Source organism: Haemaphysalis longicornis, unplaced genomic scaffold, assembly GCF_048455015.1.
Source record: "Haemaphysalis longicornis isolate Haplotype H1 unplaced genomic scaffold, Haemaphysalis longicornis Haplotype H1 scaffold_5, whole genome shotgun sequence".
Taxonomy (NCBI): domain Eukaryota; kingdom Metazoa; phylum Arthropoda; class Arachnida; order Ixodida; family Ixodidae; genus Haemaphysalis; species Haemaphysalis longicornis.
In genome coordinates, this window is record NW_027526385.1 from 27,735,664 (window position 1) to 27,752,378 (window position 16,715).

The 16,715-nt window shown below is 47.4% G+C and overlaps 1 protein-coding gene across 1 annotated transcript in view; it reads left to right on the forward strand.

The window, feature by feature from the left end:
• The first annotated feature begins 2,347 nt into the window (after positions 1-2,347).
• Positions 2,348-16,715, forward strand: part of LOC144139619 (uncharacterized) — a 39,872-nt gene continuing 25,504 nt past the window's right edge. Inside the window, exon 1 of the mRNA XM_077671915.1 lies at positions 2,348-2,447. Within this exon, the coding sequence (XP_077528041.1) occupies positions 2,435-2,447 (13 nt within the window). The 5' untranslated portion in view covers positions 2,348-2,434. The remainder of the gene's footprint in view (positions 2,448-16,715) is intronic.

The window sequence follows — 16,715 nt, forward strand, 5'->3', positions numbered from 1 at the left end:
CGGGGCTGACGAGGCAGCGGTGCCGACGGCTGGGCGTTCGTCTGTTGTGGCTATTGCGGAATGGTCGCTTTCCCGTCCACCGCGTATCCCACAACTCTTGCCGCTCGTGCACTCAGAAGCATTGAGCGTTCAAGTGGTGTGAGGTTGTTAAATGCAAGCCCGAGCTCCTCGGCGAGAGTTTTGTTCTCCGGATCAGGCGATTCCATGACTAGGGCTGCGGGTGCACTAGGTTTTACTAGTATTTTTAAAATGGCCGCCGTCTCGGTCGACTCCCGCGTGTGGGTGCTATATGGAGTCGACATACTAAGTATCTGTTTCATGGACCGGCTCGTATGACGCCATTGTTCATGTCACGGAATGTGCAATTTTAGCGGGAGATTTAAAATTTTGGCTTAAATTGCCTTATTTCTCAGTGAATAAAGCATCATTTGCTTTCGGGAAAGCGCTTGGGGTACTATGAAACACCTAATTTTTCGAATAAAACAAACTTTTGTTTTCTCTTCATGGCTCCTTTAAGTGTCACAAGATGACGCTTGCTTTCTCGGATGACGCCCGATGGGTCCGCCGGGGAAGCGACGTGCAGCGGAGGGGAGTGCGTGAAATAGTTTCACGAAATAACGCTCGCTTTCTCGAACCACGCGTGACGGGTCCGACATGAAATGTCTTGCGAGGTGGGGGCATGGGAAAGTTGCAGGAGATAACGCTCGATTTCTCGGACGGCGCCCCGTGGGTCCGACAGGAAATGTCTTGCGAGGTGGGGGCATGGGAAAGTTTCAGGAGATAATCCTCACTTTCTCGGATGGCGCCCGATGGGTCCGACAGGAAATGTCTTGCGAGGTGGGGGCATGGGAAAGTTGCACGAGATAATCCTCACTTTCTCGGATGGCGCCCAATGGGTCTGCCGAGAAGCGACTTGTGAGGTGGGGGCATGGGAAAGTTGCACGAGATAAGATAATCCTCACTTTCTCGGATGGCGCCCAATGGGTCTGCCGAGACGCGACTTGTGAGGTGGGGACATGGGAAAGTTGCACGAGATAATCCTCACTTTCTCGGATGGCGTCCGATGGGCCGCCGAGAAGCGACTTGTGAGGTGGGGGCATGGGAAAGTTGCACGAGATAATGCTCACTTTCTCGGATGGCGCCCGATGGGTCCGCCGGGAAGCGACTTGTGAGGTGGGGGCATAGGAAAGTTGCACGAGGTAACGCTCGCTTTCTCGGACAGCACCCGATGGGTGTGCAGGTGAAGCGACCTGCGAGGGGGGAGTGCGTGGGGGAGTTACACGAGATGACGCTCGCTTCCTCGAACCACGCGTGAAGGGTCCGTTGGGAAGCGACCTGTTGGGGGGGGGGGGGCATAGGAAAGTTGCACGAGATAACGCTCGCTTTCTCGGACTGTGCCTGATGGGTTCGGTGCGTGGGGGAGTTACAGGAGATAACGTTCGCTTCCTCGGACGTCGCCTGATGGGTCCGCTAGGGAATCGACTTGTGAGTTGGGGGCATGAAAAATTGCCCCCACCTCCCCGAAGGGAATCGTGAGGAAGTGCGAATGCATTTCTTGCGCCGAGAGTACACGGCGTAGTAATTCTGCCATCGCCTTGAGAGGCGCAGTACCGGCGAGGGGGAGCTGTCAGGCGAGGGGAGAGGCGCGCGCCGAGGGTGAGTGCAAACCTAACGGGGGGAGAGGCGCGCCAGCTGCAGAGCATGTGAAGTCACGGCGCGAGGAGAGAGGGAGCAGACGCAAAGGCGCCAGCGCGCGGTCACGTAGGAGTGTGACGTCACGGCGCGAGGAGCGGTGCGGGAGCCGGCGCGTGCGCGCGCAGCCACGGCGCGGGAGGCGGAGCGCGCGCGGGTCACGTGGGGCGTGACGTCGCTGCGCCGTTGCTACGAACGCTCCTCTCCGCTCCTCGCGCCATTGCTAGGGGAGAGGAGGAGGAGCAATGCGGACGGCGGAAGGTTCGGGATCGCTTATAAAGTGCATCGCACTTTAAAAAGTTGCACGAGATAACGCTCGCTTTCTCGGACGGTGCCCAATGGGCCCGCGGGGGAAGCGACTTGTGAGGTGGGGGAATGGGGAAGTTGCACGAGATAACGCTCGCTTTCTCGAACTACGCATGACGGGTTTGCGGGGAAGTGACTTGCGAGGTGGGGGCATGGGAAAGTTGCACGAGATAATGCTCGCTTTCTCGGAAGGCGCCCGATGGGTCCGCTGGAGAAGCGACTTGGGGGTGAGGGGTTACACGAGATAACATTTGCTTCCTCGAACCACGCGTGACGGGTCCGCCGGCAAGCGATTTGTGAGTGGGGGCATGCGAAAGTGGCACGAGATTACGCTCGCTTTCTTGGACGGCGCCCGATGGGTCCGTCAGGGAAGCGACTTGCTGGGGGGCGTGGCGGAGTTACATGAAATTGTGGCCGCTTCCTCGGACCACGCCTGATGGGTCCGCCGGGTAAGTGCCTTCGGGGCTGGGCGTAGGGGAGTTACAAAACATAAGCCTCGCTTCCTCGGACCACGCGCGACGGGTCCGCCGGGAAGCGACTTTCTGATGGGGAAATGTGAAAGTTACACGTGATAACGATCGTTTCCTTGGACCGCGCCCGATAGGTCTGCCGGGGAAGCGACTTGCAGTGGGGCGTCTGGAGGAGTTACACTATAAGGCTTACTTACCTTTTCGGACCACGTCCGATGGGTCCGCTGTGAAGCGACTTTCGGGGGGACGTGGGAAGGTTACACGGGATAACGCTCGCTTTCTCGGACAGCACCCGGTAGGTCCGCCGCGGAGCATTTAGCTGGGTAGCGTGGCGAAGTTAGACGAGAAAACCCTCGCTTCATCGGTGCCCGCCCAATGAGTCCACCGGGGAAGCTACTTGCGGAAGGGGGCGCCTGGGGAAGCCTCGGTTCCTGCGTGTATTACGTTCTCTACTCTTGGAGATTGTGTCGCCTTCGCCAGGGAGATTGAAACTTTGAACGTTTCTGCTAACGCCTCGCATTTCTCGACCCACTCGCCACAGTTTACCGCTCTGAAAAATGATAAACTGCGCCAAGCGCGATAACACAAGAGAGAAGGCCACACGTCAGTTTATTTCAACACATGCATGGTACGATTAAAGCTTCGCGTTACGTCGATTACCACCTCTGTGTGGGATTAGCCATTTTTGCACTAAACATTGCTTCGTATGCAAATTTTTGCTTCCACCAGGAATTATGTCGCTGCACCAGGTTAGCGAAAAACCAGCACAGCAAATAAAGTGCACTAAATGCTTCTCATCTGCTTACCCAAAATGTAGCCATAGCCTGAAAGAAACCAGAGCAGACGTATATTGCCCATGTTGCGTCTGAAGAGCACTGATGCATTCGTAACATAACAGACTGGAACATTTGGGAAGTTCCGACCATGGCCTGTCTTTTTTTCAGTCTGTTTTAATTCATAGACACTATTGGAAATGTACGTAACATTTCTGATGATTTCGGTCTGCCAGTGAGTGCATAAGCCCTCATAGCTGCCATGTAATGGCGATCAGTAACACATGCTGGGAGTTTACGAACTTTTCGCAAGTACGCAAGTGAATAGAACAGTGGTAATGTAACCTCAGCTACGAGTAATGCCAAATGCGAGTAATCGGTGAGTAAAATAGCTTAGTAAAGGCGAGTAAAAAATAAAAAAAGGCAAGTAAAAAGTAAAAAAAAGCGAGTAAAAAGTGAAAAGGCGAGTAAAAAAAAGCAAACGAAGAAAACAAGCACCAAGGCACCACCACATCTGCTTACTTTTCCCGCGTTTGTTTGTTTCCGTTTTGCTTATTGAGTCTACGAAACAAACGGGCAGCTCTTGTCACCTAACTGCCGGCCCCGATGGCTGGTGAAACAATTTAATATAAGAAGCCCCGCATGATCGCCGTTTTTATTGCAACTCGTTTAATAATGAAAAACAATATTTTAACAACAAAATAAAATAAGCGCTCGCGCTTCAGCCTCTAGGTCGCGTCTCGAGATCCAAGGTCAGTTAAGTTACAAAAGGTCCCAACAGATGCCGGGCCAGCAGTTGGAACGCGGGAAACATAAATTGAATTCAGCAAACCTCGACTGCGTTTATCATTGGAGGACCGAAACAGGAGGGGAGCAAGTGGAGCTTCCCCACTAAACCCTTACAGGTACTTAGTTCTACTTACTCACCCACTAGGTCAAGCGCAATAAGTGCAGTAATATGTTCTCAGCGCGTCGGAATCACGTAGGTCTCACTCTTCGCCAATGACGGTGGACACATCAAACTAGGGAAGCGGAGTTCCTGACCAGAAATGCTCAAAAATAAAAAAAATGAAGTGGTCAGTGGCAACGTGTCAAATATGATGATCTGGGAAGTGTTCGCAATTTTAACGCGTATTATTAGGGCCCCGTGCGGTCGAAATGCCGATGTCGTTGGTGGCTTTGACCGTGAGTCAAAATAACCGCAGCGCTACCTTGCGGCCACCACTGAAACCCCCGGGATTGTTCGTAAAGCGCTGCGAGAAGGGATGGCATGCGAGCAGGAGAGGACATTTCACACCACTCGCGGTCATTCCTATGGACATGTCGTTACCCTGTTACAAAGTGAATCCCATTATCAATCAATCAATCAATCAATCAATCAATCAATCAATCAATCAATCAATCAATCAATCAATCAATCAATCAATCAATCAATCAATCAATCAATCAATCAGCGCTACGGTGTCATGTGCCATAGCGCGAACTCTCTTTGCTACACGTGGGATGAATGCGTCCATATATTTGCGGCGGGCGCACTGCAGGGACTTCCTCATCCTCGAGTATGATAGCGCTATTGCGTTGTACGCTGTATAGGTGAAGCTTGGGGCCATAAAGACAAAATAGAAACTTGGTTCGTTAAGAAGATTGCTTTGCCCCGATTGCAATGACACACATTTCATTGAGAACTTCGAACAAATAATTGCGATACTGAGAAAAACGGACGAAGCAGTGGCTTCTTCCTAGGAACTCTCGGCCATTTCTCTATGACGTCAGTTGTGCGATTATCGGCCGCTGACATAAGGCAGCACCAAGCAACAGGACTGGGCGATTGTAGCCGCGCCTCTAGTTCCGTTTGTTCGTTTCAACACACAAAACACAAGTTAGCCTGAATGGGAGTTTCTTGGCTGGAATACGTCTTTTAAACTCCTCACGACAGGCGGCCTGCTCCCACGTGTGGTAGTATGATGGTGGAAAAACTGCCAGTTTACACCGGGGGCCACAAGCCGTCGTAAATAAGCGCATTTACCACGGTTGTACCTCTTCACAAAACGCAGTATCTGGCTGTGATTACTACGTTTGTCCTAATGGGAGTATTAAAAACTCCCACGCCGCCTCCATTTCCTTCTCCTCCTCCTTCACCCCTTCCTCCTCTACGCGTCCTTACAAAATGGCTGCCACTTGGTGTCGTGTGAGCTCCAGCGTCCCCGAAAATTTCTTGCCAGTGTGAACTTGCGGCCGGACGAACGGATGTGAAGTGCTTCCCAACAACCGAAGCTCGTTGCGAACATTGTGGAACCAGCCTGGACTGACGTGCGACGGACTGCAACGTCGCCTCCGTGTCACCGACTTTCGAGCCGACGGAATACGCCAGCGAGCCGACGCGAGGCCTAAATGCAGTGATCGCTGAGAGTGGCTCGTTAAAAACAACGCGGTTGTGCCTCTGCGAGGTGGTTGAAGGTAAGATTTTCACGTTTTTTATTGTACGCAACATTTTGGGAGACTTGTGCCCCTTCTAGCGTCAAATAAACTCAACGTGTTTCCCGCGCCACTGCACGGGCGATTCTCCGCCACTGGAGGTGAGCGTTGTGCGTGAAAGACGGCACCATGCCGGGAACGTCATTGGGGAGGCCGAACGGTGTGAAAGCAATGCGTATTTGCGCGGGTCTCGAGCGGAACACTCACTCATTCACACTCGCAAGCAGAATGAAAACTGTCCGAACTGTGGACGGCTGTTAGGTGTTTTTGTTAGGCTGTGTCTGTGGCTTACTGGCAAGCGAGGGTGAAGTTGCCCGGTCAAACGTCGCAGGGCGGCCGCTTTTATTGAGAAGTAGGTGTGGTGCCAGCCGCGCCTGCTACGAGGAGGGTGACTGCCGCGTGCCGCCGGCGATTAATTGCTTTCACTGGAAAGGGAGAAGGTCGGGGCCCCGTGGGAGCTCTCCGTACGCTAGGCGCGTGTAACTATAACCTGCAAACTCCATTCGAGGGAGCATTCTGTAGAGTCGACAGACGACTGCTTATTTTATTTTTTTTTTTTTTGAAGGGGGGCACGCGCAGGTGTCACACCGACCGAAATTTTTCCCTAACTTTCGGTGAGGGGAGAGAGGGGCAGTGCGGGGGGTAAAACCTGAAGCTCGTTCCCAGAACACTACAGGCAAGGAAAAGAGGGAAAGGAAGCATTTTGAGAAGTTGGTCACCACAAGGGTCGCGCACCTTTTTGAACAGCAGAACACTTCGTTTTGACGAACTAGTGAGCGCAGGTGTCTCGGACAGAAGTGCAATTTTGCGTAGCTTTAAACAAACATTCAGACATTACGGAAAGTTGGACACAAGAGTGACAAGTTCAGCGTCTTTACAGTGCCGTTTCTTTTTTTCTTTTTTTTTCAGGTCAGATGCACAATATGCTTATGTATTTGTTACCGCAGATTTAAAGCGTTTTGCTATCCCCCTAATCAATGTGCTGTTGTGGCTTCCAGAAGAACGTGCCAGGGGGTGCGGCAACGTCAGCGTTTGGGAGGCAGGTGCAAGCAAACAGCGCACCGACGACATGCTGACCTCATTGTTTGCAAATGGCTTAAATTTTTTTCGTTGAGGAGTGTTGTAGTAGATAAAGTTCTTACCAAGATACCTTGTGTTCTCTATGTAGGTGTTCTGTTGATTCAGTGTTTTTATTGTCTTATTAACGTGTTCACACGTGTATCGTATTCATGTAATTTTTATGCAATAAATTGACTGTGCAGAAAACAAACTTTTCACGTTCCGCCATTCAACGTTTGAAGCGGAAAAAGACTAGACATTACGTGATCCCCAACGAAAAATAAAAATGCGGCCTGTGCCCTTATTAAGAACTCCCAAATGCAGTAATACATTCAACTGCAGCGCATATATATGAAGCGCACAAAAACACACACAAAAAAAAACCTCGAATGCGCCCCCTGAAAACTCCCAGTTGGAGGAAACAATACACTCCCAATGGTACCCCTGTAAACTCCCATTGTAGTGGCAGTAAAATGAAACTCCCATATGCTACTGAAAAAACTGCCGAAATAATGGGAGTAAGGCGAAACTCCCATTGGAAGGAATTTTGAAAACTCCGAATTGCTACTGAGTTATGACACAAGCCATTTACTCCCATTCCGGCTTATTTGTGTTCTGTGTGAAGCGAATAACGTCGATAACTATGTTTCTAGCGCTTGTCCATATTACGTCACTCCTGTCCATATACGTCACTACTGCAAGAATTGAAAGTGATTCAATATTTCTCGCGTGTTTTGGTTAAAAAAAAAACGTCTTTCGGGGTTGGAGGGGAGTTGAATAAGTTACCAAAGGCGAGTTCATTCAAATCAAACAAAGTTGTGTTTTAGCTTCATGGCACCTTTACGAGTACTGCCAATAAAAATAACTATTGATAGATATAGCCCTCTCACTTCTGGTCATTCGTTTCAACCAGGTGTAAGGCCTTAGCAATACTTACATCCAACGCTAAAGACAGCCAGGAGGAGAGTGACGGTAAGCTTCATCCTGCCGTCAGTGACTGGGGTCTGTGCAACGGAAGTACCTAGACAAAGATTAAATGCAGTTTTTCAGTGGACCGCTAAAACTTCTTTCTCTGAAGTGCTTGAAGGATAATGAAGCATTGTCATGTAGTAAAGAATCACACGTTTGACATCAACGTTGGCAAACATTCTCAATACTAATCCCAGTAAGAACTCTATCAAAAAAAAGGAACTTAAAATAATTAACACTGAGTACTTACGGAGCTAAGCTGACTCTGGAAACGTTGTTTAAAGGTAATTCTTCAAAGAACTAATTTCATTTTATACCTTTCTGCGTTGCAAACCAAGGAGATCCCAGCACTCTTTTGCTGTGTGGATATTTCTCGAACGGAGCGCTTGATTGGGGCTGAATGGCTATGTTTTGTCCGCGCTCTGTGAAGTTTGCGACAACGCCTACTGAGATAGTTTAAATGAATTTACACTGGATGCCTGCATCATAAGTTTGATTTCAGTAACATTTTTGGCTTCATTCAAATTTTTTAAAGCATATATAGCATGAAACGCGACGAAAATAGAGGCGCGTAAATGGTTTCTTGCAAATTTAATCCTTTAAAATGTTCAGTTAAAAAGGAAAGAATACGTACAGGAGGTTTTCTGAAGACCTAAAAGCGCATCGACAACTGTCCAAGCTAGGTGACGGCAATGGCATTCCCAGCGGCTTTTATACAAATGGATCCATAGTCAGGGTCATTGAACGCACTTGTTTGGGTCCGCCTCAAACCAGGAAATCGAGATAAAGCGTCCTTCTTTCCTGTTTGATGCGGAACCCCAGTATAAACGTTTTGTTTTGAATAGTGAGTTGCTGTGTCCTATTTACAGTTACTGCAAAGCCGGCAGAACCACTTGTGAGGCGATGAAAGCTCTGCGAACCCAGCCTTGACAACATGTGCTGTTTTGTGCACACGTAACGAGTCAATGAACTCGCAGCATTCACTAGCGCCAGCAGGGGTGCCAGCGATATGCCACGTCTTTACGAAATTGAGTGAACCTCATAAGCAACATAGCCGGGTCGTGTGGGTACTTCATGGGAGAAACTGCTTTTTCGGATAAGGAGGAGAATAAGTAAACTTTATTTGGGCCGGACTTATACAGGTATTGTCTTATTGATAGTCGCCGGACCGTGGGAGGGCTCCCTGACCGAGGTGTCACTAAGCTGTTACGGCCCCATGTGCGCGGTTGACAACACACTAAACTTTTTTACACCTTTTTATCCAAAAAGGGTATAACATAAGTGAAAAAAGGGTTTTAGGAGCCCCATAAGCCCTTTTCCTTGAATCTCAACACCCTTTTCCTAGCTCTACACCCTTTTTGTATAAAAAAAGGGTGTTGATCAACTTCAACACCCTTGGTTTTCCTTAGGCTGTTGGAAAAGTGTGGAAAAGGTGTTCAGCTGTTCATTGAATTAGGCCATGCTTGAATGCATAATAGCATTGTAAAGAAGAAGACATCCCCTCATATACTCCTCTTCTCGCAAAAAATTTTCAAACGCAAAAAAATAATTGCTCCTATGCAAAGATCGTTCGTTTCCATATGCGGTGCACCTCAAGCCCCAAGTTTAGCTTTGGCACGTGAAACACCAAATTGTACCTTCAAAATTAAAAAAAAAGACTATAGTCGTGTAACGAAAAAGGTGTTTAGCGACTGCAACACGCTTGGCTTTCTGTAGGGTGTTGAAACGGTGTGAAAGAGGTACTCAGTTGCAAAAAAAAGAACAGCGGAGCTGGGGGACGACCTAGTTTCTTCCGGTGTTGCTAAGTTTTGTTATGTTTGCGAAGCTTTGCAATGTTCTTGCTAAGCTAGGATGACCGCTGAGGGGAGAGGCCAAGTTCAACCGGATTTCACAAGGCTGTTGCATTGTGTGCCCCCCTTACTGCCAGGGGATCTAAGGGGGAAACAAGCTAGGTCGGCCACCAGCTAGGCTATTTCTTCAGCCTTGCATCACTATTACAATTTGCGCCAATTTTTTTGCCTTTTAGAATCCAAAAAAGACTAGTACCTTTGAAATGGTATAGTAAGTAGTGCGCATACGCATACTCCCCTTGTGCTGACACTCTAACAAGCTCGAAAGCGGACTTCACTGTTATAATACCCTATCTGCGGTTGTGCACCCTTTACCGGTGCTGCAGTTCTTTTTCTTTGTATTTTTTTGCTAACGCCACCGAAACTAGCTCAGGCTTAAAGAGCTTCACTGGTAATAAATTATGCCAATTTATCATTATAATCATCACAGCCTATCTACGCCCACTGCAGGGCAAATGCCTCTCCCATTATTCTCCAACTACCCCGGTCCTGTGCTAACTGCGTTCAATCATTCCCCGCAAACTTCTTGATCTCATCTGCCCATCTGCCGCCCCCTGCAACGCTTGCCTTCTCTAGGGATCCACTCTGTTACCCTTAATGACCAACGGTTATCTTGCCTTCGCATTACATGCCCTGTCCACGTCCATTTCTTCTTCTTAATTTCTACTAAGATGTCCTTAACACGCGTTTGTTCCCTCACCCACTCCGCTCTCTTCTTGTCCCTTAATATTACACCTATCATCTTCCGCTCCATTGCCCGCTGAGTCGTTCTCAATTTAGGTTGAACTCTTTTAGTGAGCCTCCAAGTTTCTGCCCCGTAGGTGAGTACCGGTAAAATGCAGCTGTCATACACTTTCTTCTTCAGGGACAATGGTAGGCTGCTATTCATTACCTGAGAATGTCTGCCGTATGCACTCCACACATTCTTATCCTTCTAATTATCTCTGCCTCATGGTTGGGGCCCGGGGTCACAACTTGGCCTAAGTGGATATATTCGCTTACCACTTCTACTGCCTCGCCACCTATCTCAAACCGCTGTGCTGTCCCGAGGGTATTGATCATTACTTTGGTTTTCTGCATAATAATTTTCAGGCCCTGGGTTCTACTCTGTTTGTTCAGTGCGGAAAGCATGCTTTGCAGTTCGTCGCACGAGTTAACTAGCAAGTCAACGTCATCAGAAAATCTGAGGTTACTGAGGTATTTTCCATTAAACTTTACTCCCACCTGTTTCCGATCCAACGTTCTGAATACTTCTAGTAAACATGCTGTGAATAACATGGGAGAGATTGTGTCTCCTTGTCTGACACCCTTCCTTATAGGTGTTTTACTTCTGTACTTATGAAGGATGATGGTAGCTGTGGACCCATTGTAGATATCCTCTAGTATTCTTACATATTGCTCATCTACCACCTGGTTTCGTAATGCCTGAATGACTGCTGAGGTTTCGACCGAGTCAAATGCTTTCTCATAATCTATGAAGGCTATATATAGGGGTTCAGGATACTCAGCGCACTTCTTTATCACCTTATTGATCGTGTGGATATGGTCCATTGTTGAATAGCCTTTACGGAACACTGCTTATTCTTTAGGTTGACTGAAATCTAAGGTTGCTTAAATTCTGTTAGCGATTACCCTGGTAAGAACCTTGTAGACGACTGACAGTAAGCTGATCGGCCTGTAACTTGTCAAGTCCTTCATGTCACCTTTCTAATGGGTTAGGATGGTGTTCGCGTTCTTCTAAGATCCTGGTACACTTGCGGTCATTAGGCATTGCGTATACAGGTTTGCCAATTTTCAAGTACAATTTCTCCACCATCCTTCAAGAGGTCTGCTGTTATCTGACCCTCACCAGGTGCTTTGCCCCCTTTCATTTGTTTCAAAGTCTTCCTTTCTTCTTCGGTCGTTACTGGTGGGATGTCTATCTCCTCTGAACTACTTGCTAGTTCGGTATTTCCCTGGATGTCCCGGCTACTGTACAGATCCCTATAGAACTCCTCGGCTATTGTGACTATTTATCCCTATTTGGGATGACATTGTCTTGCTTGTCTTTAAGCGCATACATTTGATTTTTCTCCACGCCAAGACGCCTCTTTGCTGCTTTCAGGCTACCTCCGTTCTTTACAGCGTATTCGATCCTCTCAATATTATACTTCCGTATGTCAGCTGTCTTACGCTTATTGATTAAATTCGAAAGCTCCGCTACTTCTATTCTGTCAGCTGGAGTGAAGATTGTCGTGGTTTGCCGTTTCCTAATTAGATCTTTTGTCTCCTTAGAAAGTTTACCAGTATCCTGTCTAGCCATCGTGCCCCCGACGTCTACTGCACACTCCGTGATAATGCGTGTAAGGTTATCGCTGGCTTCCTGTGTCGTAAGCTCTGCTTCCTCGGTAAGAGTTCGGTTCTGCAGCGCGATCCTGAATTCTACTTTACGTCTTACTGTTAGCTCATTAATCGGCTTCTTTCGTGCTAGCTTGTTAGGGTCCCTCCTCAAATCTAGCCTAATTCGAGATTTTACCATAGGGTGGTCACTACACCTTACCCTTCCGAGCACTTCCACATCCTTCACGACGCCAGGGTTATCGCATAATATAAGGTCTATTTCATTCTTATGCTCCCCATTCGGACTCCTCCACGTCCACTTCCGGCTGTCCCGTTTGCAGAAGAAGGCATTCATTAGGCGTAGGTCATTCCGTTCTGCGAACTCAACTAGTAGCCCCCCCCCCCCCCCCCTGCTATTTCTACAGCCTAGACCATAGTTCCCGACTGCCATGTCTCCAGCCTGATTCTTGCCTACTTTAGAATTGAGGTCTCCCGTAACTACGGTATAGTGTTTTTACCTTAGCCATTGCCGATTCCACATCTTCAAAGAAGCGTTCCACTGCCTGGTCGTCGTGGCTGGATGTGGGCGCGTAGCCCTGTACCACCTTGATCTTGTACCTCTTATTGTGCCTAATTACAAGACCTGCTGCCCTTTCGTTAATACTATAGTATTCTTCTATATTGCCAGCTATGCTTTTGTTGACTAGAAATCCCACTCCCAGTTCTATTCTGTCCAGTAGACTACGGTAACACAGGACGTGTCCAATTTTCAGCACCATAAAGGCTTCACCTCTACTCCTAACCTCACTCTGCCCTATGAAACCCCATTTAATGTCCTTTAATTAGAAGAACAACACCTCTAGACTCGCTTCGCTAGATAAGGTTCTCGTGTTAAACGTTGCCAGGTTGAGATTACAATGGCGGCCTGTCCGGGTCTAGGTATTCTTAGCACCCTCTGCTGCGTCACAGGTCTGACCGCCGCCGTGGTCAGTTGCTTCGCAGCCACTGTTAATTGGTGTATCCAGGAGAGGTTGTGGCCGTTACTACACCAGGGTGGCCAGTACTGCTCTGGTGAGGGAGTGCGTTGTCGGCAATGGTCGCCGGGGTCAGGCCGCACCCCAACCCCCATTCTGCAATTCCATCAATACGCGGATTTTAACAAAATCCGGTGGGAATTGTCCGGCACAGGGATAGGAACCACGGTCCTTCTGCACGCGAGGTGGATGCTCTACCTCTACGCCACCGCTGCTGAATACGCTAATTAACCCATGGCCCTCAGTCTACAGTGGCTGCGAAGCAATTGACCACGGTGGCGGTCAGACCTGTGACGCAGCAGAGGGTGCTAAAAATACCTAAAGCTGGACAGGCCGCCATTGGAATCTGAACGTGTGATAATATACTTAGATTTGTATCATTGGCCACTCGCGCCATCAAAGTTTCGAAGACTCAAATATTTGATATGCCCATTCATATTGCTTTAAACATCGTGACGTACAAAACACCTCCCTTGTAGAAAAGGTTCAGTCCACCGGTGTAGCCAGGTACAAAATGCCTCCAAAGTTGCAGGTCTCTTCACCTTTTTTTCTTAGTGGGCAGTCTTTTCTTACGCTCTTTTTCTTTACGCCCCTTTTCTTAGGTTCGAACACCCTAAATTTTAGCTTGACACCCTTCTGGGAAAAAGGGTGATGAAATAATGAATACCCTTTTTAAAGGGTGTTGAGGTGGCGGACAAGGTTTGTTTGGTATTTTACAAAAATTCTATAAGTTATGGAACACAAACAACTACGTCGTGATTAAAAGGTTTTTGCAAATCCACGTGTCGATTTTTATACTCTCGTAGTAAAATCCATACTTCCAAAATTAGCGCTAAAATATCTGTTTTTTGCGAAGAGCCCACCGCCTCGATCAGGGAGCTTTCCTCTGCTGCATATAAAAGCAAGAAAACCACATGTATTACTAAGTAAGATTTTTTGTACTCGGAAATGGCATAGAGAGTGATTTGTGTATATGCGCCAAATAAGGAAGTGGATCGCCGCCTTTTTTTGAAAGTTTGAAAGTGTATTTAAACTGCGAAAGGCACGTAATATTTCTTGACGATTTCAACTGCGTCTGTTCGAGCGCTGATAGAGCAAAAAAACCGCTGACACATGATTTGAGTGCGATGGTTTTAAATAGCCCAGTGCATGAGTTTGGCCTGGAGGACGTCGCGTGTGTTCTGTCGAACATGAATGCACCACAGTACACACATTTTCAAGGCGAAAGTCACGCAAGATTGGACAGAGTTTACGTATCACTGGGTCTTATGCCTCTGTGCGAGGCCTACAACGTGAAACCGCTGTCCTTCAGCGACCACAGCATGGTGACGTTTACAATAGGTCAGAAGCAAAGAAAAACTCGTTTTAGCTGGGATACCTGGAAATTCAATGTAAAACTACTGAATGATGAACCATTCACAACTGGTGTAAAGAAAAAATTAGAGCAGGCAATCGGAACAGAAAGTGGGTCACTTATCACTGTCTGGGAACAGCTAAAAAGTGACGTTAAGATAAGTGCAATAGAAAGATCGTCCGTCATACGTCATAAAGAAAAGGAGAAGGAAACACAACTACAAAGCCAGTTGCACTTCTTGCTAGGCATTGAGGCTCAACAGCCTGGAACTTTTACAAAAGAAATAAGAGAAGTTAAAAATAAGTTGGAGGTCACTGACATCGAGAAGTACAGGGGTGCCATAGTGCGCGCGCGCGCAGAGCGACTCTGGTTGGGCGAAACGCCGACCAAACGTTCCCTTAGTGACGAAAAGGGTTATGCGCAAAAGAATGAGATTAAAGCTATTCGATACAATAATGTGGTTTCTAGGGACCCTAAAGTCGGGGAGCGCGCGTTTTTTGAACATTATAAGAAACTGCTGGGAACTGAAAAGCAAGGCAGTAAAGATTACGAGCTAACTTTCTTGCCGTCAATGCCAAAGTTAAGGGATGATGACAGAGCAAGCATGGAGGCGCCGATCAGTTTGCAAGAGATAAATAACGCCATCGACGAATTATCCATAGGGAAGTCACCGGGGCCAGATGGATTGGGAACCGAGTTTTACAAGTTCTTCAAAGAAGATATAGCAGTAATTTTGTACAGGGTCATAACGGAAGCGTATGAATCCAAGAGAACACCGCCTTCGTTCCGGAATAGTCATATTGTGTTAATTTCTAAAACTGATGATCCTGAAAAGCTGTTGGCGGTAGAGTCGTATCGGCCAATCAGCTTAACGAATGTTGATTACAAAATTTTCATGAAGGTTTTGGCTAGAAGATTGCAAGGAGTAATAAAAACAATTGTTGGAACCCATCAAACATGTGGAATTCAGGGACGATCTATTTTTACCAATATTCATGTCGCAAGAAGTGTATTAGAGTGTTGCGACGCTCTAGGGGGCCACGTGGCGATGATCCAAATTGATTTGCAGAAGGCCTTTGACCGTGTTGCGCATAACATTCTTTTCTCAGTGTTAGAACACGTTAACGTAGGATCCGTCATCCTCGAAGGTGTAAAGATGTCGTACACTCAGTGCTCAGCTCGTGTTATTGTAAACAAAAAAGTGGGACGAAGTTTTGATATACTGTCGTCGGTGAAGCAGGGGTGCCCCTTGAGTCCCTTGTTGTTTGCGATTTATCTTGAACCCTTTTGTTTAAAGATTCTTCAAAATGAAAATATACAGGGATTCCGTTTGCACTGCAGTGAAGTTAAAATTTTGTCATATGCCGATGACATCGCTGTTTTTTGTAGTGATAGGAAAAGTGTGAGGGAGGTGGTGAACGATCTAAAGCGATTTTGCGAGTTGTCTGCCAGTGCAGTTAATTGGAACAAGTGCATAGGATTTTGGCACGGTGACTGGCAAAGTAAGCCAGTATTTTTTGAGAACATGCCTTGGACGACAACTCCGGCCAGGTATCTGGGCATCCCCCTTGAAAACTACCAGGATGCTAGAGAGTACTGGGACGGAGAAACTGATAGAGTTAGAGAGAAATTAACACAATGGGGGTGAAGGGATCTGTCAATGTTTGCCCGTGCATCAGTATGTAATGTGTTTGCTGTTGCCAAGGTATGGTACGTCCTACAGGCGATTTGTATGTCAAGAAGGAACATACAAAAGCTGCACAGAGTGTTTGCGGTGTTTTTGTGGGGCTCAAGTTAAGAGCGCATGAGTCGAACTAATTTGTTTCGCTCGGTGAAAAGTGGTGGATTGGGACTGGCACATTTGTTTATCCGACAAATAATTTCTAGGTTTATGTTTCTGAGAGATCAGAGAGATTGCTTTCTACGTACTGTGGTACAAGTCCGACTACGTGATGCCATTCCAGACTACGTAGTTTCAACTACTGAAATGCGATGTGTACGTGTGCGTGGGTTCTTGCGCGAAGTTGTGGATGCTTTTAGGATTTTAACGGTTAGGTTTTCCTCGGAGTATTTGAGTAATGTGCCGCGGAAACGTTTGTACAAAGATATGATTGATGTGTGTCTGCCTGTTCCGGTTTATCGTCAGTTATATGCAGTGGGTTCAGGAAAAGATGTTCTAAAAAGAGTGAAACGAATGCCAGTACGTTCATCTGTTAAATCTTTCTTCTTTAAACTTCATAGCGGCACGCTTCCGGTAAAACCCTGGATGCAGGAAAAAGGACTATATGTACACCCATGGACACTTAACTGTAGACTATGCCAAAAGCTGGAAACAATTGAGCACATCTTTCTGGACTGTTTGGATGCGGTGTTTCACTGGGACATCCTTCAACGAACCCTGAAAAAAGACTTAC